The sequence below is a fragment of the Equus quagga genome, chromosome 10, assembly GCF_021613505.1.
Source record: "Equus quagga isolate Etosha38 chromosome 10, UCLA_HA_Equagga_1.0, whole genome shotgun sequence".
Lineage (NCBI taxonomy): Eukaryota > Metazoa > Chordata > Mammalia > Perissodactyla > Equidae > Equus > Equus quagga.
In genome coordinates this window covers 72,923,061-72,949,690 of record NC_060276.1, presented here as the reverse complement: position 1 = coordinate 72,949,690, position 26,630 = coordinate 72,923,061, and the positions used below count along the sequence as shown (strand labels likewise).

Below are 26,630 nucleotides of genomic sequence, written 5' to 3'. Positions count from 1 at the left end.
ATGGAATAGTCACATTGATAGAATGGGACAAGCTCTGGATTGGAACACCAAAATCTGAGCTTTAGTCCACTGATTTGCTCTATGACTTTGAGCATATCACTTTCCCTCTCTGTGTCTCAGTTCCTGTCTCTATAAAATGAGGCTTTCAAACCCTGTCCTGCTTACCACAATAGGGTGTTATGAAGATCTGATGAATGTAGTGGATGTGGAGGGATGCGTAAATTGTGACTGGAGGTGGGTGAGGGGAAGAAAAACTAACATTGTTTAAACATCTTTAATGCATCAGGCACTGTAAAAGGGACTTGCACATACACTTTTCGTTCAGCTCTCACGGGAATTTATGAAGTGAGTAGTACTTTCTACTTTTTACAGATGGAGGACCCAAGGCTCAGAGAGGTGAAGTAACTTACACAAGGTTCACATAGCTATTAAGGAATGGAGGTAGATTTGAAATATAGGGTTGCCAGATGCTAGGAGTTGTATATTTTTCCACTGTGCCATGGTGCTTGTACACCTGAGGGGAGATAGCTGAATATGACTATTAGACAGTGCGGCCCTGAGAGAGCTTGTAAAAGGCCAGAATAGAGAGACTGGTGTCATGTCAACTTGTCCAGTTCCTTGACAACTGTGAGCCCAGAAATGTGATGTCTGACTGACTGGCTCAAAAGATGAGCAACACCACTGTTGCCCCTCCATCTGCCAGTGTTCCTAGCTTGCTGTTCCTCTACACCAAGCCCTGTTGAACAACAGTACTCCAGAGGAGGATTCTTTGGGGGTGGTCTCCAATTTCTGGTCTTTCTGCCCTACCTTTCCAGCTCACCTCAGTAGAGTTAAGGGCTGGGGACTTCAAAAGGCACATTGAGCTCCAGACTTTCTCCAGAGCTTTCAGCTGTGCCCCCACCCCCAAGGTCTCAGCTCCAGTATAGGAGGCAGAGCTGGAAAACTTTTGCAGGTCCAGCTCTGTGCATTTGATGCGAGTGTGGACCCAGTGGGAGTGGCTCTCTGAGGTGCAGGAGGCCATGGTAAAAGACTCCTGTGTGGGGAAGTCATGAGTCGAGTTGCAGTCATCATCCAGGTTGGGGTTGAGTGGCTGGGTTTCAAACATGCTTTTACTCAGTGTGGACTCAGGACTGGTCTTCTGGCCAGGTGCTAACAGAGAAGAGAGATTCCTCCTCCACTGCCTCGTCAGCCTCAAACTGCAGCAGACATCCTGCAACTTGAAGCAGAAAGCCACTGGGTCACCCAAAGGCAGGGGCTTCTCTCAGTGGGGCATCTGATTCTCAGCACAAGATGGGGAAGGGTCTGGGAGCTAGAGCTCTGTTTTTACTCCGTAGGGACCACAGCACCTAGCACCAGGCTGAGGTGACACAGTTGAGAAACATACTTACATTGGGGTATCTGATTGAGGCTACCTGGTGGTGGATCAGGGAGAAGAGTCAATTTCTCCAGAGAAAGAGAAACCCTTTGTGGGAAGCAGGATTTTGACACGCTCCAAGATGATCTTCATTCCCTTGTGTTATGCCTGTGTATGTTATATGGTGAAAGTCATTTGGCAGATTTAATTAAGACTATAGACCTTAAAATAGAAAGATTATTCTGGATTACCCAAGTGGGCCAGATGTAATCATATGTGTCCTTAAAAGCAGAACAGGAAGGCAGAAGAGTCAGAGAGATGTGATATGAAAATGACTTGACCAACCATTGCTAGCTTTGAAAATGGAAAGATGTCATAAGCTAAAGAATGTGGGCGGTCTCTAGAAACTAGGAATGGCCCTTAGCTGACAGTCACCAAGGAAATGGGACTTAGCCCTATAATTGAAAGAAACTGAATTCCTCCATCTTCTTGAATAATCTAGGAAGTGGATTCTCCCCTGGAGCTTAAAGAAAATAATGTGGCCCTGCCAGCACCTTGATTTTGGCCTTGTGAGACTCTAAGCAGAAATCCAGCTGAGCCTACCAAGCTTTTGACCTATGGAAATGATGGGATAATAAATAGATGTCATTTTAAGCCCTTAAATTTGTGATGACTTGTTATGACGGTGATAGAAAAGTAATAGTCCTTCATGCATAAGTCTGATTCAACATCAGGTTACAAACTGAAAGCCTATGGGGTGTGTATTTGTTTCACCTCCACATCATAGCTGTGGTTTTGGTTTTTGTTAGAACTCATTGCCAGAGCTTAAAACTATGTCATACAAAATTCCAGATTTTTGGCTTCTCTTGAAAATTCAGAAGATCTTGAAATACTGAATATTCTCACATGGTAACAAACAGCTGGAGCTTAATGGTAGATTCCCCTTTAGATAGGGGATGAACTTTTCAATTTGCCACAGATCCTATTCCTCTCTGTTGCATCTTATTGGATCTAATTCACATATTAATCTCACCTATACAACTCTAGTATGCATGTAAGTCAGTGATTCCTAATAAACACCTTCCCGAAACGAGAAAATGTCTAACTCTCTTTCCCCTATGGAGATCCTGAGGGATCTGTCTGCCCTCATATCCCCAGAGAAAGGTACTGAATCATTATCTTGAGGACACAGGATGAGCAGAGAAGGGTTATTCATTTCTCATCTCCTGAGGCAGGAGGAGGGAAACAGGCAGCTCTCAGATGTTGCCTTATCTTCTGTCTGGGCCCTGAGCCCCAAATGCTTCATTGCCCGCATTTCATGCCCATGCCCATGGAATGGGCAACAGCACTTATATGAGAAACTGGCCTTCAAGGTCAGAGATGGATGGTCTACCCTGAGCCAAAACGTTTCAGGAGCCACTAAAGTGTAGAAGAGAGAGAAGTAGAGTTTGAGAAGGATCATAAAGGGACAACAGTGTTCCCTCAGCTCCCTGCAGCCGACAAAATGCTAGATTAACTTCCCCTCAAGCCAGAGGTATGGCAAAACATATCTTCTAGGCTTTTTGAATATCATCTGGCAGACCCTACAGCCAAACTGACCAAGGCAGATCTATATAAGAAGGATCTTACTACACAAATAGAGTTTAAAAAAAAGTTATGCTGTTTTGGGCCCAGTATACAGTGGCCTGAGGAAGAATACTGAGCACTCATGTATATAGTACTTTATGCTCCCCCTTCCTTATTAAATTAACTCCATTCATTAGCCTGGGTTCCTGTTTTGATGTCTCTGCCTAGCTCTCAGTTCTCTTGATGGCAATGAAGTTGCACTGAGCCTCAGTACAATTGGCTAGAGTTATAACCCCTTGCCCAGTCCTGGCAAGCCACTATCCCACCTCCTCCATCTTTGCCTTCAGTGACCTGGACTTTCTGTTCCATCTTGGCTAATGGCTGGAGTTTTACTGAAAACAGATCACAATGTTACTCCTGATTTTAAATACGACCTTCCATCTGGAATTTCACATGACCATCACCTATGGGCTGAGCCAGGCCCCTTTGGGTATCATTATTGTTTGGGGTAAAAAGTCTGGGTTTGCCAACTCCTGTGGACACTGGGCTCTCAGTTACCCACATTTTGGATGTTACCATACTGATAAAAGTTGCCTAAGACCTCACCTACTTTTATTACAGTCATATCTCAAATCCAGCCAGCCTTCCTCCATTTCTGATATGTTCCAGAATCTATACCTATCAGTAGAAATGAAGAATTGGAAAAGAACTAAGAAACCAATAAATCAAATTCCATCTCTTATTTTAAAGATCAGGGAGAAAGAGGCTCAAAGAAACTAGATGACTTGTCTAAAGTTGCACAGTGATTTAGAGGTAAATTTAGAACCTAGGTCTCCAGAATTCCTTTCCCAAGGATTTTCCAGTGATGTTATGTTCCTTTATGAATCCCTGTATGTTAATGAACCAGGTCCCATAAACTAGCAGGTTTGGTCTTGGTCATCTCTGAAGTCCAGTGCTTTCTATTGCCACCTCCAAATAGTCCACTCCTGGGATTTTTCAGCACTGTAGGGAAGGCCCATTATCTCTCAACCCCAGAAAATTTCTCTCTTTTGATAATTAGGGCCTTGCTCGTGATTCATGTAATACGTGAAGCAGCTATTCTTACCATGCTGGAAATGTCTGTTAAAGAACTGCTTGCAGTAGAAGAACAAGAGCCCCAGGAAAGCCAGGGTAAACACCATGAGGAAACTGCTCACCAGTGCAACAAGTGTGGCCTTCTGAGGGGGAACCGTGGGTACATCTGCCTCCACTAAGCTCAACAGGAAGGCACCTGTGAGACAAGAAAGTGGGGGAGGTCAGTCAGTGTGGGCAGTCAATAATCACCCTGACACTGGGCCTGGACTTCTTCAGGACATTGCCTCTACCTAGAGCCTTCCTCAATTAGGCCTGCTAACCTGGTTTTACTTCTTTGTAGAGCAGGCTAAAGTATGAAGAACAAAGCAGAGGAACTCATATACTGCCATATAAATTAGTACAATTATTTGAAGATACACATATCCTATGGTCTCTCCATGTTACATCTAGTTATATAACCTAGAAAATGGAAACAAACTAAGATGTTCATCAGTATGGCACAGGATAAATAAGTCATGGTATAATCCTATGATGTAATATTATAATATATCACTTAAAATAAAAGACCTGTGTGGATCAATACAAATAACCCAGAGGGGAAAAGCAAATTTTAGAAAGAGAGTATATACCTTGATATTTATATAAAACATAAAATAATAACATATCTTGCCTATAAATATATACATACACCATAAAAGAATACAAATATTAAAACACAGGTGGAGAGTATGGCAGAGTCATAGTGGGAGTGGAAGTAATGTGTCTTACTTGCAGACTGAAGTAGATAAGATGTAGTATGTTTCTTCCATTGCCTCTCCTGTCCCTTAACCTGGAAGCTACATGGTCTAGATGGTATAGTCACAATATGGAAGAAGGTCTTTGCATAGTGAAAAATAAACTTTTATTGTATTAAGTCACTGACATTTGTGTGTTTGTTACTGTAGCATAGCCTACCAACAAGATACATACAATTTTGTGATAGTGGTTGCCTCTAGGGAGAGGAGCAAAAAGAGAATTCCATTAAACCTGTGAAATCTTTGTTCCTTTTAAAAAAATCTGAAGCAAATATGCAAAATGTTAAGATTTATTAATTCTGGAGGTTAACTGAGCATTTTTAATTTTTTTTGCATTTTAAATATTTCTACATATTTGAAATATTTCATGATTTAACAAAATCAATAATTTAAAATGAATAAGTAGACATATATGTAGATAGATAATGATAGATAGACAGACAGATAAATGGATAGTGATATGGGCATAGATTCGATCCTACTACTTCATTCAGGCTTTTACTAGTCCCAAGCACTAGGGACTCCTATAAACCTCATATAATCATCATCATCATCATCATCATCCAGAATTGTACAAATGTTATAAATTATAAAGTGCTTTATAAATCTCGTATTTCATCAGACCTAGACAACCATCACATAATGTATGAGGAACAATGATTTATATATTTTTTCAGATGAAGGAAATGAGGTTCAATGAGTTTCTATGATTTGCAGAGGGTTACACAGTTACACAATACATTGTGAAACCAGGATTCAAATTTAACTGATTCCTTTGCCAATCTACTCTACAAGAAGGACTATGAGGGGGTAGAGGAAGACTTTACTACCCCATCTTGCTGCTACCCATTGGGTTGGGGAGGAAAGGACAGAAAAGAACTGGATACACACACTGAACCTCAGAGGTGGGGATTTGCTTCATGCATGGAATGCACCCTTGGTCCTGCAGGCCTCCAATGCATGTCTTTTGGTGGAATCTTTGGTCAGAGTAATAAGGAAAGGCAAGGTGATTAAACAAACAATGCACTTGGACTGGTCCTTCCTGAAACCATAGGTAGCTTGTAAAAGTCTTGCCCTTCTGACAGCCAGAACCTACCACCACCCCTAATAAGTTCTCTGTCTCTATGTCTGTTTCTGACTTAGAGTCCCAGGCGCTCCACAATTTTGCCTGTTCACCATACCCTATAGCAAAAAGGGGGAATAGTCTTACAAGGGAGGGGAGCAGTGTTTTGACACCAACTGCTTCCTAATTTCTTTTAGGTTTGCAGTGAGATTTATCTTGAATCTTGGGCTTGGGCTAAGCATGCCAGCATGATGAAAAAGCTGTTAGGTACTCATCTGTGGCAGACCATGTACTAAACACTTTACGGGGGGATCTTGGGAAGACACTGCTACTTCCTCATGAGAACTTAAACTTATCATGATATGGACAGAATACTTCAGCTAGGCTCTTAGAGGTAAGGATGAGAGAGACCTCCAAGGGCTATGGAAGGCCCAGAAGACTTTGGCCTCATACAGTGGGCTAACCTGGAAACACAGTCCCCACAGACAGCATTAGAGGTAGCTGTGCAATTGACCTTCAGGACATGATTGATGACAGCACAGGTGATACAAGTCTGACATCTGTGGTGGCCCCAGCTGCTTTTCTATCTGTGGGCAGGGGAGGCTGTGAGGTAGGCATCTCCACCTTCTCCATAACCACAATCCTGTAGAGAGATGGGAGTCATTAATATTGCTCTACAGGAACTTTGAGAGAGGATCAGTTATGGGACAAGTGGACACTACATAGTGTAGTATTTTACAAACTTCAAGTTGCAACCCATTACCAAGTTATGAAATCAATTTACTAGGTTGCAACCAGCATTGAAAATTGAAATAAGAGAAAATAAAATAACAACATCAAATATCAGAGTGCACAGCATGTACTAAAGATAGGTATTTATATCAGTCAGCATAGACTAGGCTATGCTATGGCAAAAAGCAAACTCTAAATCTCGGTATCTTCAAAGAAGAAAAGTTTACTTCTCACTCACACTGTTTGCCTACTAGAGCTTTCCTGGGGGCTGTGCTTTACATTATCCTCACTGGGATACCCAGGGTGACAGAAGCTTCATTTTTGTGCTTCTATGATTGGAGCATAAAGGAAAAGAAAACATTATGAACTGTGCACTGCCTCTTAAAGTTTTTCTCCAGAAATGACTGATTTCACTTGGCTAACCTGTCCTTGACCACACATATCACCTGTTCATTAATAACTACGAGAGTAAAAGAAAGTGCAATTCTACAATATGCTTGAAGGTGGGGAGCTGGAAATACTTGACAAATAGCTGTAATCACCACCTACCTCAGTATTGTTTTGTGAAACTTTTACAGATAAAATATAGGTAAGTATGTGTTTGGTTGTGATGAAAATTTATTTCTTACTCTTGGTCAGTGGTCAAAAATGTTTGAATGCCGGCGGAGCAAAATGGCAGGTGAGCTGACCTGGGGCTCTCTCCCCTCCAAACTACAACAAAGGATTGGAAAAACTGAATTTCAGCCAATAATCCTAATGCCAGACTGTCACAGAACTACAGAAACAAAACCACAGAGGATGGAGATGTTGCAGCCGGCCTCGGAAGAGCTGGAACAGGGTAGGAGAGAACTTCGCTCCCTCCTCTAGAGACTGGGGTCACTGCTGAGGGTGTGGGAATGAGCAGGGGAGGGGTCGCATGACTGGGGATTGTCCAGGACTCCCGCCGCCAGTGTAGTGGAAACCCACTGACAGGGGAAAGCTTCCGTGCACAGGGACCTCATCATGCCAGGGCCCTGGGAGACCACAGAACGGTAGCGGATCAGAATCCAGATCGGCGCACGAGAAAAAGCTCACCTCCTCCCTGCCGACCACGCTTTGTGCTGCCATCTTGCCCAAAGGCAGAGAGCTCAGAACTCGCAGCTCTCGATCCCCATCTAGTGGCAACAGGCTGTAACTGCAACCGACTACAACCATCATGTGCAAAAACCGCTGCTCTACCATTCAGCAATTTATAAAAGCTCCAGACCAGAAGAAAAACAATAAAAATACAGAATTAAGTCCTGAGGACTTGCAAATAGGTAAACTAAGTGAAAATGAGTGCAGAGTAGCTATCATCAAAAAACTCAATGAGGTAGAGGGAAAGATAGAGAAACAAGTCAATGAGTTCTGGAGTTACTTCACAAAAGAGATTGAAATTATAAAGAAGAATCAAACAGAAATACTAGAGATGAAAAATATGATGGATAAGATGAAACAGAATACAGATTCCCTGAATGCCCATGTAGACACCATAGAGGAGAAAATTAGCATAATCGAAGATAGACAGGCTGAATGGCTCCAGACAGAAGAAGAAAGAGAGCTAAGGATTAAAATGAATGAGGAAAGTATCAGAGAGATAGAAGATTCAATGAGGAGAATGAATTTGAGGATCATAGGAATTCCTGAGAACGTGGAAAAGGAAAATGGAGCAAAAAGTGTGCTTAAGGAAATTATAGAAGAGAACTTCTAAGATCTAGGGATTGAGGGAGAAATGTGTGTGGAGGAAGCTTTCAGATCTCCTAGATTTGTCAATGTAAAAAGACCTACTGCAAGGCACATAGTAGTAAAAATGGCAAAAATGAAAGACAAAGAAAGAATACACAGAGCAGCAAGACAGAAGAAAATAACCTACAAAGGAACTCCTATCAAACTTAAAGAGATTTCTCTACAGAAACCTTACAAGCTAGGAGAATGGAGTGACATATTCAAAACTTTAAAGGATAAAAATCTTCAGCCAAGAATACTCTATCCAGCAAAAATATCCGTCAGATATGAGGGAGAAATTAAATCTTTTCCAGGCAAACAAAAGTTAAGGGAATTTGTAACCAAAAGTCCCACACTACAAGAAATCCTCAAGAAGGCTCTCATACCTGAAAAAAGAAAAAAGAGAAAGGGGTCACAAACCACAGAGTAGGGAGACAGATAGATAGAACCAGAATAGGATAGCAAATATTCAACTATAGCATTAGGATAAAGGTAAGGAAACCACCAAAGTAAAGACGATCTTATCACTCTGACTACAGACTCATAACACGAGTTGAAATAAGAGATGAAAATAATAATTTAGGAGGGGAAGAGGAAAGGAACTTAATCAGTCTAGGCCAAGTAAGTAAGAGACCACCAGAGAATAGACTATACTATACATGAGATTCTAAATACAAACTTCATGGTAGCCACTAAACTAAAAAACAGAACAGAGACACAAAACATAAATAAGGAAAAATCTAAGAAACCTAGCATAATAAATTGCAGATGTCAATGGGTAGGCTAAAACACACAGGAAGAGAAACAAAGGTAATGCAGGAAAACAAGATAACAAGTGACAGAATGACAGCATTAAGCCACATGTATCAATAATCACCCTCAATGTAAACGGATTGAACTCTCCAATAAAAAGACACAGAGAGGCAAAATGAATTAAAGAACAAGATCCAACAATTTGTTGCCTCCAGGAAACACATCCTCAGCCCCAAGGACAAACACAGGCTCAGAGTGAAGGGGTGGAAGACAATATTTCATGCTAATAGCAAGCAAAAGAAAGCAGGTGTTGCAGTACTTATATCAGACAAAACGGATTTCAAAATAAGGCAGGTAAAGAGAGACAAAGAGGGGCAATATATAATGATCAAAGGGACACTGCATCAAGAAGAAATAACACTTATAAACATCTATGCACCCAACACAGGAGCACCAAAGTTCATAAAGCAACTATTAACAAACCTAAAAGAAGATATCAAAAATAACACAATAATAGTAGGGGAACCTAAACACCCCACTCGCATCAATGGACAAATCATCCAGACAGAAAATCAACAAGGAAATAGTGGAGCTAAACGAAAAACCAAAGCAATTGGACTTACTAGACATATACAGAACACTTCATCCAAAAGCTGCAGAATACACATTCTTCTCAAGCGCACACAGAACATTCTCAAGGAAAGACCATATGTTGGGAAACAAGGCAAGCCTCTACAAATTTTAAAAAATTGGAATAATAACAAGTGTCTTCTCCGATCATAATGCTATAAGGCTAGAAATTAATTAAATGAAAAAAGCTGATAAAGGCACAAGGATGTGGAGACTAAGCAATACGCTACTGAACAAGCAATGGATCATTGAAGAAATTAAAGAATAAATTAAAAAATACCTGGAGACAAAGGAAAAAGATAACATGCCATACCAACTCATATGGCATACAGCAAAAGCCGTATTGAGGAAAACTCATTGCAATACAGACACATCTTAACAAACAAGAAAAATCCCAAATAAGCAATCTCAAACTAGACCTAAGCGAATTAGAGAAAGAAGAACAAAGCCCAAAGTCAACAGAAGGAGAGAAATATTAAAAATCAGAGCAGAAATAAATGCTATTGAAACGAAAAAGGCAGTAGAAAGGATCAATGAAACAAAGAGCTGGTTCTTTGAGAAGATAAATAAAATTGACAAACCCCTAGCCAGACTTACAAAGAAAACAAGGGAGAAAGCTCAAATAATCAAAATCAGAAATGAAAGAGGAGAAATAACAACAGACTCCACAGAAATACAATGGATTATAAGAGAATACTATGAAAAATTATGTGCCAACAAAATGGATAACCTAGAGGAAATGGATAAATTCTTGGACTCCTACAATCTCCCAAAGCTCACTCAAGAAGAAGCACACAATTTGAACAGACCGATCACAAGGAAAGAGACTGAAACAGCAATCAAAAATATCCCAAAGAATAAAACCCCAGGACCAGATGGCTTTCTTGGGGAATTCTACCAAACTTTCAGAGAGGATTTCATAACTATCCTTTTCAAGCTATTCAAAAAAATTAGGGAGGATGGAACACTTCCTAACACATTCTACAAGGCCAACATCACACTGATACCAAAGCCTGACAAGGTCACCACGAAAAAAGAGAACTACAGGCCAATATTGCTGATGAACATAGATACAAAAATTCTAAACAAAATTCTGGCAACCAGAATTCAGCAATTCATCAAAAGGATCATACATCATGATCAAGTGGGATTCATACCAGGGACACAGGGATGGTTCAACGTCCACAAATCAATCAATGTGACACACCACATCAACAAACTGAGGAATAAAAACCACATGATCATCTCAATAGATGCAGAGAAAGCATTCAACAAGATCCAACAGCCATTTATGATAAAAACTCTGAACAAAATGGGGATAGAAGGAACTACCTCAACATAATAAAGGCCATATATGACAAACCCACAGCCAACATCATACTCAATGGGCAAAAACTGAGCACCATCCCCCTGAAATAAGGAACGAGACAAGGATGCCCTCTATCACCACTCTTATTTAACATAGTACTGGAGGTCCTGGCCAGAGCAATCAGATGAATCCAAATAGGGAGGGAAGAAGTGAAACTCTCACTGTTTGCAGATGACATGATCTTATATATAGAAAACCCCAAAGAATCCATTGGAAAACTCTTAGAAGTAATCAATAACTACAGTAAAGTTGCAGGGTATAAGATTAATTTACATAAATCAGTAGCATTTCCATGTGCTAATAACAAACTAACAGAAAAAGAACTCAAGAACACAATACCTTTCACAATCAATACAAAAAGAATAAAATCCCTCAGGGTGAATTTAACTAAGGAATTGAAAGACCTATACAATGAAAATTACAAGGCCTTTCTGAGAGAATTGGATGATGACATAAGGAGATGGAAAGACATTCCATGTACGTGGATTGGAAGAATAAACATAGTGAAAATGTCTGTTCTACCTAAAGCAATTTACAGATTCAATGCTATCCCAATCAGAATCCCAATGACATTCTGTACAGAATTACAAAAAAGAATCCTAAAGTTCATATGTGGCAAAAAAAGACTCCAAATTGCTAAAGCAATCCTGAGAAAAAAAGAACAAAACGGGAGGCATCACAATCCCTGACTTGAAAACATACTACAAAGCTACAGTAATCAAAACAGCATGGTACTGCTACAAAAACAGGTGCACAGGTCAATGGAACAGAATTGAAAGTCCAGAAATAAAACCACACATCTATGGACAGCTTATGTTTGACAAAGGAGCTGAGGGCATACAATGGAGAAAAGAAAGTCTTTTCAACAAATGGTGCTGGGTAAACTGGAAAGCCATATGTAAAATAATGAAAATTGACCATTCTTTCTCACCATTCACCAAAATAAACTCAAAATGGATCAAAGACCTAAAGGTGAGACCTGAAACCATAAGGCTACTAGAAGAAAACGTAGGCAGTACGCTCTTTGACATGTGTATTAAAAGAATCTTTTCAGACACCATGTCTTCTCAGAGAAGGGAAACAATAGAAAGAATAAACAAATGGGACTTCATCAGACTAAAGAGCTTCTTCAAGGCAAATGAAAACAGGATTGAAACAAAAAAACAACCCACTAACTGGGAAAAAATATTTGCAAGTCATATCTCTGACAAAGGCTTAATATCCATAATATGTAAAGAACTCACACAACTCAACAACAAAAAATCAAACAACCCGATTAAAAAGTGGGCTGGAGACATGAACACACATTTCTCCAAAGAAGATATATGGATGGCAAATAGGCACGTGAAAAGATGTTCATCATCGCTGATCATCAGGGGAATGCAAATCAAAACTACACTAAGATATCACCTTACACCCATTAGAATGACAAAAATATGTAAAACTAATAGTAACAAATGTTGGAGAGGTTGCGGAGAAAAAGGAACCCTCATACACTGCTGGTGGGAATGCAAACTGGTGCAGCCACTATGGAAAACAGTATGGAGATTCCTCAAAAAATTAAAAATAGAACTACCGTATGACCCAGCTATCCCACTACTGGGTATCTACCCAAAGAGCTTGAAGTCAGCAATTCCAAAAGTCCTATGCACCCCAATGTTTATTGCAGCATTATTTACAATAGCCAAGAGATGGAAGCAACCAAAGTGCCCATCAACAGATGACTGGATAAAGAAGATGTGGTATATATATACAATGGAATACTACTTAGCCGTAAAACAGAGCAAAATCGTCCCATTTGCAACAACATGGATGGACCTTGAGGGAATTATGTTAAGTGAAATAAGCCAGATAGAGAAGGACAATCTCTGTATGACTCCACTCATATGAGGAATTTAAAAATGTAGACAAAGAGACCAGATTAGTGGCTACCAGGGGAAAGGGGGGGTGGGGTCTGGGCACAAAGGGAGAAGTGGTGCACCTACAACACGACTGACAAACAATAATGTACTACTGAAATTTCACAAGATTGTAACCTATCATTAACTCAATAAAAAAAAAAAATTTGAATGCCAATGGTGTAGAGGAGAGATGAGTGATCCAGCTGGCTGTTGTTTCAGGTTTAGTATTGACTCAGTGTGACTCTGGCCAACTCCTTTCCATTTCTGGGCATCAGAGGCACCAACATCTGAGGAGATTGAAATAGATGGTCTCTAAATATTTTTCCATCTCTGACACTCTAACCTGGGAACAAGGCTCCTGCCTGATATGTCATAGCTCTTTCTCAAAGACACAACTCTAGTTATCAAAGGATATTAGCTATTTGTTAGTTGTGGCAGAAGCTGACTGGTTGTTCACCAAACTCATTCTTTTTTCCTCCTGGAAATATCACTAGCTGAAATTCCCTAACCCCAGGGCAGTTAGGTGGGTCTATGTGCCTAATTTCTAGCCAATGGAATATGAGTAAATTGATGTATGCCTGTCCCAGGCCTGGCCACAAAACTGCCTGTTTTTTTCTTTATACTTATTTTATATGTAAAATCTCCTTAATTTTCTTTATACTTTAATTTTATGGTTCATAGGGACCCCCAAGGAGATGCTGAAATCAATATACTAAAAATGACAGGGGACATCAGGAAAATGGAAGAGGTGGCAGCTCCAATCTCTCATTTCCTCACAGAAACAGAAATGCAAGCAGAAATTCTCAGACTCAATGTTTTCAGAACTCTGGAAAACAGTTAAAAACTTACAGCAATGAAGCAAATGCTGACTCAAGAAAAAGGCAATTTGAAAATGATGGGAAGATTTTGTGCGATTTTTACTTTCCATTACTGCACCCTTCTTCACAGAGCAGCACTGGTCCTAAAGTGGAGGCAGTCTTAAAGTAGCAGGAGCCTGTGTTCCTAGTGTGAGACCCTCATCCCTAGTTCCAGAGTGCTGAGCAAAACTTACTCACAAATTATTGTGTATGTCTGTTCTAACTTGTCTGGGGCCTGAAGGATAGATACCAGGTTCTCACCTCTGTTTCACTCAATTCAGAATGTAGACTGAAAAAGGAGTGGATATTAGTTAAAAAATGTTACAAAGAAAACAAAAAACCACAGATGCCTGGGCAAGAAGTTGGATAAAGACACACAATAGACTGCATAAATCCAGGAGCAAACCTGAGAAAGATTCTTTGGGAAATTAGGACATTCAAAAGCATCCATGTTCATTGCAACATTACTCACAACAGCCAGAGCATGGAAACAACCTAAGAGTGTCAACAGATGAATGCATAGAGAAAATGTGAGATATATTCAGTCTTAAAAAAAGAAGGAAATTCTGCCATTTGCCATAATGTAGATGAACCTGGAGGATTTTATGCTAAGTAAAATAAGCCAGACAGAAAAAGACAAATACTGCATAGCATCACTTATATATAGAATCTAAAAAGGAAAAAAAAAGTCAAAGTCATAGAAAAAAGAGTAGAATGGTGGTTACCAGAAAGTAGAATGTTAGCAGAAATAGGGAGAGGCTGATAAAAGAATACAAAGTTTTAGTTATACGATGAATCAGGTCTGAGGATCTAATGTATAACATGATGACTATAGTTGAAAATACTGTACTGTACAATTGAAATTTCATAAGGGCAGAACTTAAGTGTCTCATCAAAAAAAGGGTAAATATGTGAGGTGATGAATGTGTTAATTCAACAGTGAATCCTTTCACAATGTATACGTATGTCAAATCATCATATTGCACACTTTAAATATATTACAATTTTATTTGTCAATTATACCTATATAAAGCTGAAAAAATAAATAAAATTATAAATAATACTACGTGAATTTTGTGAAAATTGTAGTTTGTGTCAATGTTCACTTTATTCCATATCGTCGTCTTATTGTTTCCCTACTCTTTGTTGAAAAGGCTATCTATTGGAAATTAAAAACTACACTCTTGAACAACCAATGGGTCAAAGAAAAAAATCAGAAGGGAAACTAGAAATTACTTAAAGATTAATAAAAATAAAAACACAACATATCAAAATTTATGGGATACAGCAAAGGCAGTAGTATTCAGAGGTAAAGTTATACCTGTAAATGCCTACATTAAAAAAGAAAAAAAATCTCAAGTTAATAATCTAACTTTACACCTCAAGGAACTTGAAAAGAAGAGCAAACTAAACCCAAAGCTAGCAGGAGGAAGGAAATAGTAAAGATTAGAGTGGAGATAGAGAGTAGAAAAATAATAGAATCAATGAAATAAAAAGTTGATTCTTTGAAAAGTTCAACAAAGTTGGCAATCCTTTAGCTATACTGACAAAGGAAAAAGGGAGAAAATGCAAATAACTAAAATCAGAAATGCAAGTGGAGATATTACTACCAACCTTATAGAAATGAAAAAGGATTATAAAAGAGTATTATGAACAATTATACACCAACAAATTAGACAATCTAGATAAAATAAACAAATTACCAGAAATCCACAAATGGCCTAAGCTGACTCAAGAAGAAATAGGCAATATCAACAGACCAGTAGCAAGTAAAGACAATAAATCAGTAATCATAAACCTCTCAATGAAGAGAAGCCCAAGACCAGATGGCTTTACTGGTGAATGGTGAACCAGTAACATTAAACATTTAAACTACCAAACATTTAAAGAATTAGCACTGATCTTTCTCAAAATCTTCCAAAAAATTAAAGAGGAGGTAACACTTCCTAACTCATTCTATGAGGCCAGCAATAAACTGATAAAACACCAGACAAAAATCACATCATGAGAAAAGAAAATTACACACCAATATCACTTATGAATATTCATGCAAAAATTGTCCACAAAATGTTAGCACAGTGAATCCTATAACAAATTAAAAGGATTATGCACCAAGTAGGATTTATCACAAGAATGCAAGTGTCATTTGTCATAACAAAATCAATCAATGTAATACATCTCATTAATAAAATGAAAGAAAAAAAAACACCATCATCTCAATTGTCACAGAAAAAGTATTTAACAAAATCCAACACCTTTTCATGTTAAAAACTCTCAGAAAACTAGAAATAAAGGAAAATTTCCTCAACATGATAAAAGACACATATGAAAAACCCACAGTTAACATCATACAGGCATAACTTGTACATATGGTAGGTTCGGTTCCAGACCACTGCAATAAAGCAAATATTGCACTAAAGTGAGTCACATAAATTTTTAGGTTTCCCAGTGCATATGCAAGTCATGTTTACACCATGCTGTAGTCCATTAAGTGTGCAATAGCATTATGTCTAAAAAAATGTACATATCTTAATTAAAAATTATTTCATTGCTAAAAATGCTTATTATCATTTAAGCCTTCAGCAAGTTGTAATCTTTCTGCTGGTGGAGAGTCTTGCAAAAATTGCAATGTCTGCGAATCACAACAAAGTGAAGTGCAATAAAACAAGGTATGCCTGTACCCAATGGTAAAAGACTGATATGTTTCCCCCTGTGATCAGAAACAAGAAAAGGATGGCCGTTTTTACCACTGCAATTCAACATTGTACTAGAAGATCTAGTTAGAACTATTTTCAAAAGAAGGAGAAGAAATAAAATGCACTCAAATTGGAAATGAAGAATTAAAACTTTATTTGCAGATGACATGATCCTATGCATAGAAAACTGTAAATATTCCACTTAAAAGTTACTAGAGCTAATAAATTGTTATGGGCTGAATTGTGTCCTACCCTAAAATTCATATATTGAAGCCCTAACTCCTGCTACCTCAGCATGTGACTGTATTTTGGAGATGGGACCTTTCAAGAAAGAAGTTAAAATGTGGTAGTTAGGGTGGGCTCTAATCTAATATGACTGGTGCCCTTATAAGAAGAGATTGGGACAGAGAAAGAGAGACACCAGACACATACAGGCATAGAGAGATGACCATGTGAACATACAGCAATAAGGCAGACATCAGCAAGCCAAGGGCAGAGGCCTCAGTAGAAACCAAAGCTGCCTACACCTTGACCTCAGAATTCTAGCTTCAAGAACTGTGAGAAAATACATTTCTGTGGTTTAAGTCACCCAATCTATCATATTTTGTTGTAGCAGCCCTAGAAAAAGAATACATAAATGAATTCAGAAAAGTTGCAGGTTACACAATCAACACACAAAAATCATTTGTTTCCATACATAAAGAAGAAACAATTCAAAAAGAAAATTAAAATGCAATTACATTTCATAGAATTTAAACGAATAAAATACCTGGGAATAAATTTAACCAGGGAAGTGAGAGGATTATACACTAAAAACTACAAAACGCCTCTGAAAGAAATTAAATATGACATAAATAAACGGAAAGACATCTTGTGTTCATGTATAGGAAGACTTAAAATTGCTAAGATGTCAATGCTACTGAAAGTCGTGTGTAGATTCAACACAATTCTTGTCGAAATTTTATCACCTTTCTTGAAGAAATGGAAAGTCCTATTCTCAAATTCATAGGGAATTGCAAGGGGCCCCAAATAGTCAAAACGATCTTGAAAGAGAAGAAAAAATTTGGAGAACTTATACTACCCTATTTAAAAAATTACTACAAAGCTACATTAATCAAAACAGTCTGATTCCACTATATTGGACATATAAACCAATAGAATAGAGTTGAGAGTCCAAGAATAAACCCATACATCTTTGGCCAATTAATTTTTGGAAAGAGTTCCAAGTCCATTCAATGAGAAAAAGACAATCTCTGACAAATGGTGCTGGGATAACTGGATTTCTACATGCAAAAGTATGAAGTTAAAATGAATAAATGTCCTAAATATAAGAGTTAAATCCATAAAACTTTTAGAATAAAACATGGGAGTAAATATTTATGACCTTGGATTTGACAATGGATCCTTAGAGATGACATCAAAAACAGAAGTAACAACAAAAAAAATGGATATATTGGACTTCATAAAAAATAGAAAAACTTGTGTTCATCAAAGAATCTTCTCCAAAGAAGATATACAAATGTCTAATAAACACATGAAAAGATGCTCAATGTCATTAGTCATTAGGGAAATGCAAATCAAAACCATAGAGAGATAGCAATTCATACCCACTAGGATGGCTTGTAGGATATTTTTGAGAATATGAAACAAAAACAAGTGTTGGCGAGGATGTGGAGGAATTGGAATCCTTGTACATTGCTGCTAGAAATGTAAAATGGTACAGCTGTTGAGAAAAACAGTTTTGTCATTCCTCAAAAAGCTAAACATAGAATTACTATATAACCCAGCAGTTCCACTCCTAATTATATGCCCAAAAGAATTGAAAGCAAGTATTCAAATACATACTTGTATACCAATGTTCATTGCAGCATTATTCACAATAGCCAAATGGTGGAAACAACCTAAGTGTCCATCAACAGATGAATGGATACACAAAATATGATATATACATTCAATGGAATATTATTCAACAGTGAAAAGGATGAAGTACTGATACATGCTACAACATGAATGAACATTGAAAACATTATGCTATGTGTAATAAGCCAGATACAAATGGAAAAATACTGTATGATTCCACTTATATGAAATATCTAGACTAAGCAAATCCGTAGACACAGAAAGTAAAATAACAGTTATACACAGGGCTGGGGGAAGGTGTGATTGGGGGACTTCTTGCTTTATGAAGACAGAGTTTCTGTTTGGGGTGATGAAAAAGTCTTGGAACTAGATAGTGGTGATGGCTGTACAATATTGTAAATGTGATTAATGCCACTGAACCACACACTTAAAATGGCAAAAATTTATGTTTTATATTTTACCACAACTTTAAAAATTAATAATTCAATGTACCAAACCCATTGAATTATACTCTTTAAATGGGTAAATTATATGATATCTGAACTATATTTCAATAACACAGTTAAGAAAATGGCAGAGCCTCCATAAGTCTGGGTCCCTGAATGACAGAGAAGAATCCTCCCATTCCCCATCATTGATTGGGGTTTACTAGAGTTAGAAATGAACCTCTAATTTTTTATATCACTAAATTTTTGGTATAAATCTGTTACAGGAACTAACTAGAGCAATACCAGATAAGCTGTACTTTCCAAGGGGTTGGAAAAAGAGAGCATCAGACAGCTACTAACTACTCCTACTAGTCTCTCCCTCTGCTTGCTCAATTTGGCCTTAGTCAATGCCTTACAGCTCCACTTTCAATTATCCCATCCATAAAAACCTGACTCTGCTGGATACCAGGCATCTGACAGGCCCCATAGTTTGGGGTTATCTGACATGAGCACTGGCCATTTTATTCATGATCTGGGTTTCTCAGGAAGGCAAGGGTCTTCTTGGAGCCTCTGCTACATTATATGCAGCATTGGAGTGGTGATGGATGCCATATTTGTTTTACAGGGCATACTTAGGATCAAAGTAATAGAAAATACAGTGTAGTGATACAAAGCCCTGTTTCCAGGGTCAAGGATACCTAGCTACAACTCCCATCTTTACCACTGATCAGCCATGTGACCTCAGGCAAGTTACTAGGTCTGAATTTTCTTGTCAGTCAAATTGGAGATAATGCTACCTAACTTATAGAGTTGTTAAGATTAAATGAGCTGACAAAATGAACAAAAGGAGCACCTTAAATCAATGGGGAAAAGTTGTCCTTTTTAATGGGTCATTTTGGATAACCGGATAGCCATGTGAAAAACAATAAAATTTGATCCATTTCTCACACTATACACCAGAAAAAATTCCAAATGGGTCCAAGATTTTAAATATAAAAATTGAAAGCCTGCAGGTAACTGAAAGAAAATATAAGTGAATTGCTCTTTAATCTAGGAGTAATCTTTATTAACTATAACTCAAAGTCCAGAAACAATATGACAGAGAGAGATGAATTTAATTTACTTACATAAAAATTCAAAAGAAGTTTTGCAGTGTGAGACATTTATAAGCAAAATAAAAAGACAAATGAAAAACTGGGGAAAATATTTGCATCTTATACCACAGATGAAAGATTAATATCCTTAATATATAGAACTGGTAAAAATAAGAAAACAACAACCCTATAGAAAGCTAAACATAAACTTCACAGAAAAAGAAACATAGATGGTTCTTAGGCAGATGAAAGATGCTCAATCTTACTCATAATGAGGGAAATGAAATATAAAACAATATTGATGTGCCATTTTTTACTTATTAGATTGACAAAAATCCAGAAATTTGACAACATGCTCTGTTGGTAAGGCTGTGAGGACATATTGGTGGTGGTGATACAAAATGGCAGAGGCCTTATGGAGGAGAATTTGGCGATATCTAATAAAATTACATAAGCATTTACAGTTTAACTCACTTCTAGAAATCTATACCACAGATACAATGGCAACAATACAAAAAGGTCCAGGCATGAGGCTACTCATTGCAGCACTATTTGTAATAGCAAAATTGTCCATCAAGAGGATACTGGTTGAATGACTGTGGAAGATATACAATGGAGTATTTTGGAGGTGTGAAAAGGAATGAGGACTATTTATATATAACGCAATGGAAGGATCTCCTACACATACTAAGTGAAAAAAAAAAACAAGATAGAAAAAAGTATGCTGTATTTATCTAAAAAGGATGAGTTGAACTTGGTTCAAGTACACACACACACACAAACGTACACTTCTGCTTGTATTCCAAAAAGAAATAATAGAAGAATAAGCCATAAAACTAAAAGTTAGAAAAAATAGGGAGGAAGGAAATTACCTATAAGGGGAAGGAAGGAATAAGTTGGATGGGACAAGGAAGGAAGTGAGAATTTTTGAATATTCTTTGTTTTCTAGATTTGACTTTGGAGGAATGTAAATATTTTACATAATTATGAAACAAGCTTAAATTGAAAATAAAGCAATCTAAAAATTTAAATGAAACAATTTAAACTAAAATGAATGAGAGAGAGTATGTGCGTCTGTGTGTATGTGTGAGTGTGTGTGTGTAATATGCTGTCATCATGCCTGGCACATAGGAAGTCCTCAATGACCATTAGGTATTATTCTTACAGGAGGCAAGTTTTTTATATCAAGAGCACTAGAATCAGAAGACCCGATCCTGACTCCTTGCTTGTTGACTTGCTAGAGAAGCTTATGATGGGAGAGAGCTAGCTAGCATTTACTGAGAATCAACCATGTGTCAGGCACGCATCTTCATTTTCTTCATTAATTCAGAAAATATTTATTGAGCAACTACTATGTGCCATGATGCTATTCTGGATGTTGTGACTAAATAACTGAATCAATCAGACAAAATTCCCTGCCCTCATGGGCTTATATTCTTGTTTATTCTCCATGAAACTCTGTAAGGTATGCAGAATCATCTATGTTTCACAAATAAGCAAACTTGAGACATAAATGATTGTGTCACAACAATGACCCAGGCTGAGAAGCCTCTTCCCTGTGGCCCTGAGACTCTTCATCCACAACCAGAGACACCAGGCTGTAAGGCTTACTTTCAAGGGGAATCTTTGTTCTGTGGGTCTGAGACTCTTCTCCCTGGCTTAGAAACAGGTGACCATGGTGCACTGGTAAGTGATATTCTACCACAACAAGTGATCTGCCCTGGGAAGTGCTCTTCCTCTCCACAACTCAGAGACTTCCTTCCTCTAATCAGGATGTGCCAGTGATGTGGCCCATGGAAATTCCTTCACTCCTCAGGCAGCACCAGCAAAGAGTAGTGAGAGCCACAGCAGCACCAGATAAACCACACAGACCAAAATCATAACATAAAGGCCCTGAAAATTAAATTGTCAATAGAACCATACTCACAAAAATAGGCCAGGATCTGTTGCTAAGCCTAAACAAAATGCCCAAGACATAAAAAATAAAATCTCCCATCATAACAAGAATCAGGAAAATCACAACATCAATGAGAAAAGGCAATCAACTGACACCAATACTTAGAAGAATCAGATGTTGGAATGATCTGATAAGGATTTTAAAGCAGCCATTATAAAATGCTTCAACAAGGGGCTAGCCCCATGGCTGAGTGGTTAAACTTCCCTGTGCTCTGCTTCAGCGGCCTGGGTTCGAGGGTTCGGATCCTGGGCGCAGACCTACTCCACTCATCGGCCAAGCTGTGGAAGCATCCCACATACAAAATAGGGGAAGATTGGCACAGATGTTAGCTCAAGGCTAATCTTCCTCAAGCAAAAACAAAAGAAGAAGATTGGCAAAGGATGTTAGCTCAGGGCAAATATTCCTCACCAAAAAAAAGGCTTCGACAAGCAATTACAAATTATTTTGAAACAAAATAAAAGCTAGAAAATCTCAACCAAGAAATAGCCATTGTAAAAATACATAATTTCAGATAAAATTATAAAAATACAAATGGAAATAAAAACATTCACGAGATGAGCTCAGTAGTAGAGAGGAGATGACAGATGATAGAATCACTTATCTTCAGGACAGAACAATAGAATTTATGCCATCTGAACAAGGCAGAGAAAATAGACTAAAATTAAAATGAGTAAAGCCTCATGGACCTGTGGGACAATAACAAAAGATCAAACAATTATATCAACCAAATATCATCCAAGTCTGATGAAAATAATATGTGTCTGAAAAAATTTTCATAATAAGAAAGGCTAAGAACTTCACAAATTTGGCAAAAGACCTATAGATTCAAGAGGATGAGCAAATCCAAAATAGAACAAATTCAAAGAAATGTACACTAATACACATTATATTGAAACTTCTGAAAACTAAAGATAAAGAAAAAATCTTGGAAATAGCCAGAAAGAAATGACATTACCTAAAGACAACACCAATTGAAGTGACAGTAGGTTTCTCTCTGAAGCCAAAGAATCCAGAGGGAAGTGGCCAACATTTTTCAAGTGCTAGAAGGAAAGAACTGTTACAAGTGTAAATTCTATATACAGTGAATGAAGGGAATGAAGGGAAAATAAAGACATTCTAAGAGAAAGGAAAACTAAAAGAATTTGTTGCTTGTAGATCTACCCTTAAAGAATGACTAAAGAATGGAGTTCTTCAAACAGAAAGAAAATTTCAAACAGGAAAGAAATTAAAAAAGGATAAAAGAAGGAATTTTGGAGCATCAGGAAGGAATAAACAACAATGGAAGAGCAAAAATAAACTCTCTTTTTCATGAGTTTTATAAATTGTGTTTAATGATTAAAAGAAAAATCACAACACTATCTGATACTCAAGACAATGATATTTAAACGTAGGGGAAGTAAAGGAATCTAAATGGAAGTAATGTTTCCATACTTTGCTTGAAATGGTGAAATACTGATCCCGGTACAGTGTTGAGTCACATGTGTATATTGTAATACGCAGAATGACCTCTAATAAAGCTATGCAAAAACACTACAAATAAATCAAGATGGGATCTAAAAAAAATGCGCAAGTAAACACAAGAATGTAAGAAAAGACAAGCAGAGATACAAGAAACAGAAAATAAACAAAAATAGTAGACCTAAGCTCTAATGTATCAATAATTACCTTAAATATAATGGTCTGAGCACACCAATTAAAAGCAGAGATTAGCATAGTGGATAAAAATAAATACTATCAAACTGTTTTCCATAATAATTTCTTGAATAAATGGAAGAAGTATTTCTTAAGAAATTAAAAAACAAATTATCATGAAAAAATTTTATTGAGAGCCTCTTTCCTAATTAGGAGGAAAAGGAAATTATTTTGAATAATCAAGGCCCCCAAAATTCTTTTGCTACTAATCAGTTTTATAACCAGAAAAGTATTGATCCTCTTAACTAATTTTACCAAGCTAGTACAATTCTGATACAAATTTTGATGCTGATAGTGCTATAAGAATATTTATTTATTATAAATGAAATATTATAAAACATAAAAAGGTATTTAACTCAAAACCGCAAACAAAAATGGTTTATCCTGGGAATGCAAGATATTTTAATTTTTGGAATTTATTAATACATGTCATCTAATTAATATATCAAGGGAAGACGTGTAATAGTCAAGAGATGATGATAAAATGAAACAAAATTCAAAACCATCTCTGACTTTTAAGAATCTTATACATTATACAAAAGACTTAAATAATATTCCATATTCTGGTATATGTCTTTCTACTCAAGTGCATTGCTTGATTAAAGAATGAACAATAAACAATGAATAAAACAGAAAAAGAAGCAATCAGAAACAGTTCACAAAACTGGAAATGCAAATGAACAAATAAACACAAAAAAGTTGATGTTTTTCCCTATCAAATACAAAAAATAGTTTAAAAAATTATCACAAAGTTCTCATAAATTAGCAATTTAATGTTTCAAAGGAAAGCATAAAATTAATAGATGATAGAAACATGAATTCTTCATATGTGCTCAGGCTTCTAAGATATAAGAATTCCATGTACTGTTGAAAATTAATTGTAATGGAAATTATTTTTAAAAATTCACAAATGTTATCTGCTAATATATTGCAAGAATATTAAAGTTGTATGCATTATTTAGCTTGGTAATTACACTTCTAGAATATATATTGAGGAAATAGTGTTGATTTTCTGTAAAAATTTATTTACAGTGATGTTTACAATTCATGTAAGTGAACTTTAAAACTAAACATGGCAGGCCCCATGGCCGAGTGGTTAAGTTTGTGTGCTCAGCTTTGGCGGCCCAGGGTTTTGCTGGTTTGGATCCTGGGCACGCAGACATGGCACCGCTCATCAGGCGATGCTGAGGCAGCATCCCACCTAGCACCACCAGAGGCACTCACGACTGGAATATACAACTATGCAATGGGGGGCTTTGGGCAGAAGAAGAAGAAAAAAAGAAGATTGGAAACAGATGTTAGCTCAGGTGCCAATCTTTAAAAAAAAAACACCAGGCTGTGTCAGATGCTTTTAGTTACTTGTCTGAAAGTCATTGCCCATTTTCTTCCTTACTAATAGAACATTGATTTCATTCTGGGTGGCAAGATGACCAGCCTCAAGAACTGATTTTTGATTGTTCTGAGTCATTCATGGCAATCCCATTCCTGTTTGTGAGATACTTCTTTCCTAGCCTCCCTTGCAGTTTAGAGATACTTACAGCACCTAGTTCTGGCACATTAGATATAAGGGGAAATCTGCTGAGGAGCTTATAGGAAAGTACTTCTTCCCTAATAAAAGTCAAGCTACTTTGTCCCTCCCCTTCTTCCTGATTTTGACTACGGTGTGAAGATGTGATGATTTGCGTTGTGGCAACTGAGGGGCCACAAACATGAGGACAAAATAGGTGAAGGATAAAAAGAGCCTGGGTCCTTGATGACATTGTTGATCTGCTCAACCAGCCACAAGGCTCCCTACCTCCAGGCGTTACATAAATAAATGTGTTTGTAGCTCAAGTCACTCTCAAGTTTTATGTTACTTTTAACTTAGTACATTCTAATTGAGTCAGAGATGAACTAATTTGCCCACAGCAAGGCTGGAGCTCACACCCATGTGTATCTGTCTCGTGTTTATTTTTACTGAGTCATTGTGACTTTGAGCAAGTCACACATCCTCTTTGAGTTTTAATTTCCTCATCTAAAATGAGATTAATAATACCTTCTTGATGGGACTATAAGCCAAATGAGATAACGCACATGAGAGCTCTTTATAAAGTACAGACTGCTATACAAGTACAAGCTGTTTATATATAAAGCTTCTGCAGGAGCACTATATTGCAATTCATTCATGTTCTCTGAGCTTTCTAATGGTGCTGAAATAAATGGCAACCGGAGACGTATCTAGACAAATGTATATTTCATCATGGGCCACTTTTTGAGAGTTTGGTAAAAGCAGTTTGACAGCTGGAAAGATCTATTTTTCTCCCTTGGAGAAGTTCAGGTTTGTAAATACAAATGGCTTTAAAGGTAATGGCCATGTACACGACAGGAACATTTGTAAGAGATTGTTCTTATGGGAGTGTCAAGACTTTTTATCATGAAGATCAATGAGATATTTAGAAAAGATTTTGTCAATTCAAGCAGCTTATTTCATTGGATCTATCTTAATGTCCAGCATGACCTAATCTCTGATGACCTTTCCTTGGTCTTGCGATCCCTTACCAACCATGTGGGCACCAGATCATGGTACAGAATTTTATGAGTAGAGAGTTAAATTTAGAGTTAATGATGTATCTGTTGCTATGAAATAGGGAGGTAGGAAGGAGTTGCGCTAAATAATTGCCATATTTTCTTTCATTCAGAAGATCATGTCATTCTCCTACCCAAAACCCTCCAAAGGGTTCCTGGTGCACTTAAAGAGAAAATGAAAATTCTCACCATCTCCACATGATTTGGCCCATACCTCTGTCTGTGACCTCACTGAGTACCACTCACCCTCTCACTCACCATACATCAGCGGCACTAATCTTCTTCCTCTTTCTTGAACATGTCTGCTTCATTCCCACCTTGGGACTCTGCACTTGCTGTATCCTCTCCCCAGAAGGTGCCTCCTTAGAGAGACTTTCTCATGCTACCTGATCTATAGTAGCCACCCAATAACTCTATATTGGATCACCACAATATAATTCTTGTCATACCTTCATATCTAAAATCTTCATTTATCTATGTGTGTAACTTGTTTGTTGTTTGT

The 26,630-nt window shown here is 37.5% G+C and overlaps 1 protein-coding gene across 1 annotated transcript in view; it reads right to left on the bottom strand.

Moving 5' to 3' along the window:
* Positions 1-830: 830 nt before the first annotated feature.
* Positions 831-26,630, bottom strand: part of EDA2R (ectodysplasin A2 receptor) — a 28,514-nt gene continuing 2,714 nt past the window's right edge. Inside the window, 7 exon segments of the mRNA XM_046672869.1 lie at positions 831-902; positions 905-1,150; positions 1,152-1,216; positions 1,389-1,447; positions 4,028-4,190; positions 5,680-5,765; positions 6,316-6,494. Of these exon segments, the coding sequence (XP_046528825.1) occupies positions 831-902; positions 905-1,150; positions 1,152-1,216; positions 1,389-1,447; positions 4,028-4,190; positions 5,680-5,765; positions 6,316-6,494 (870 nt within the window).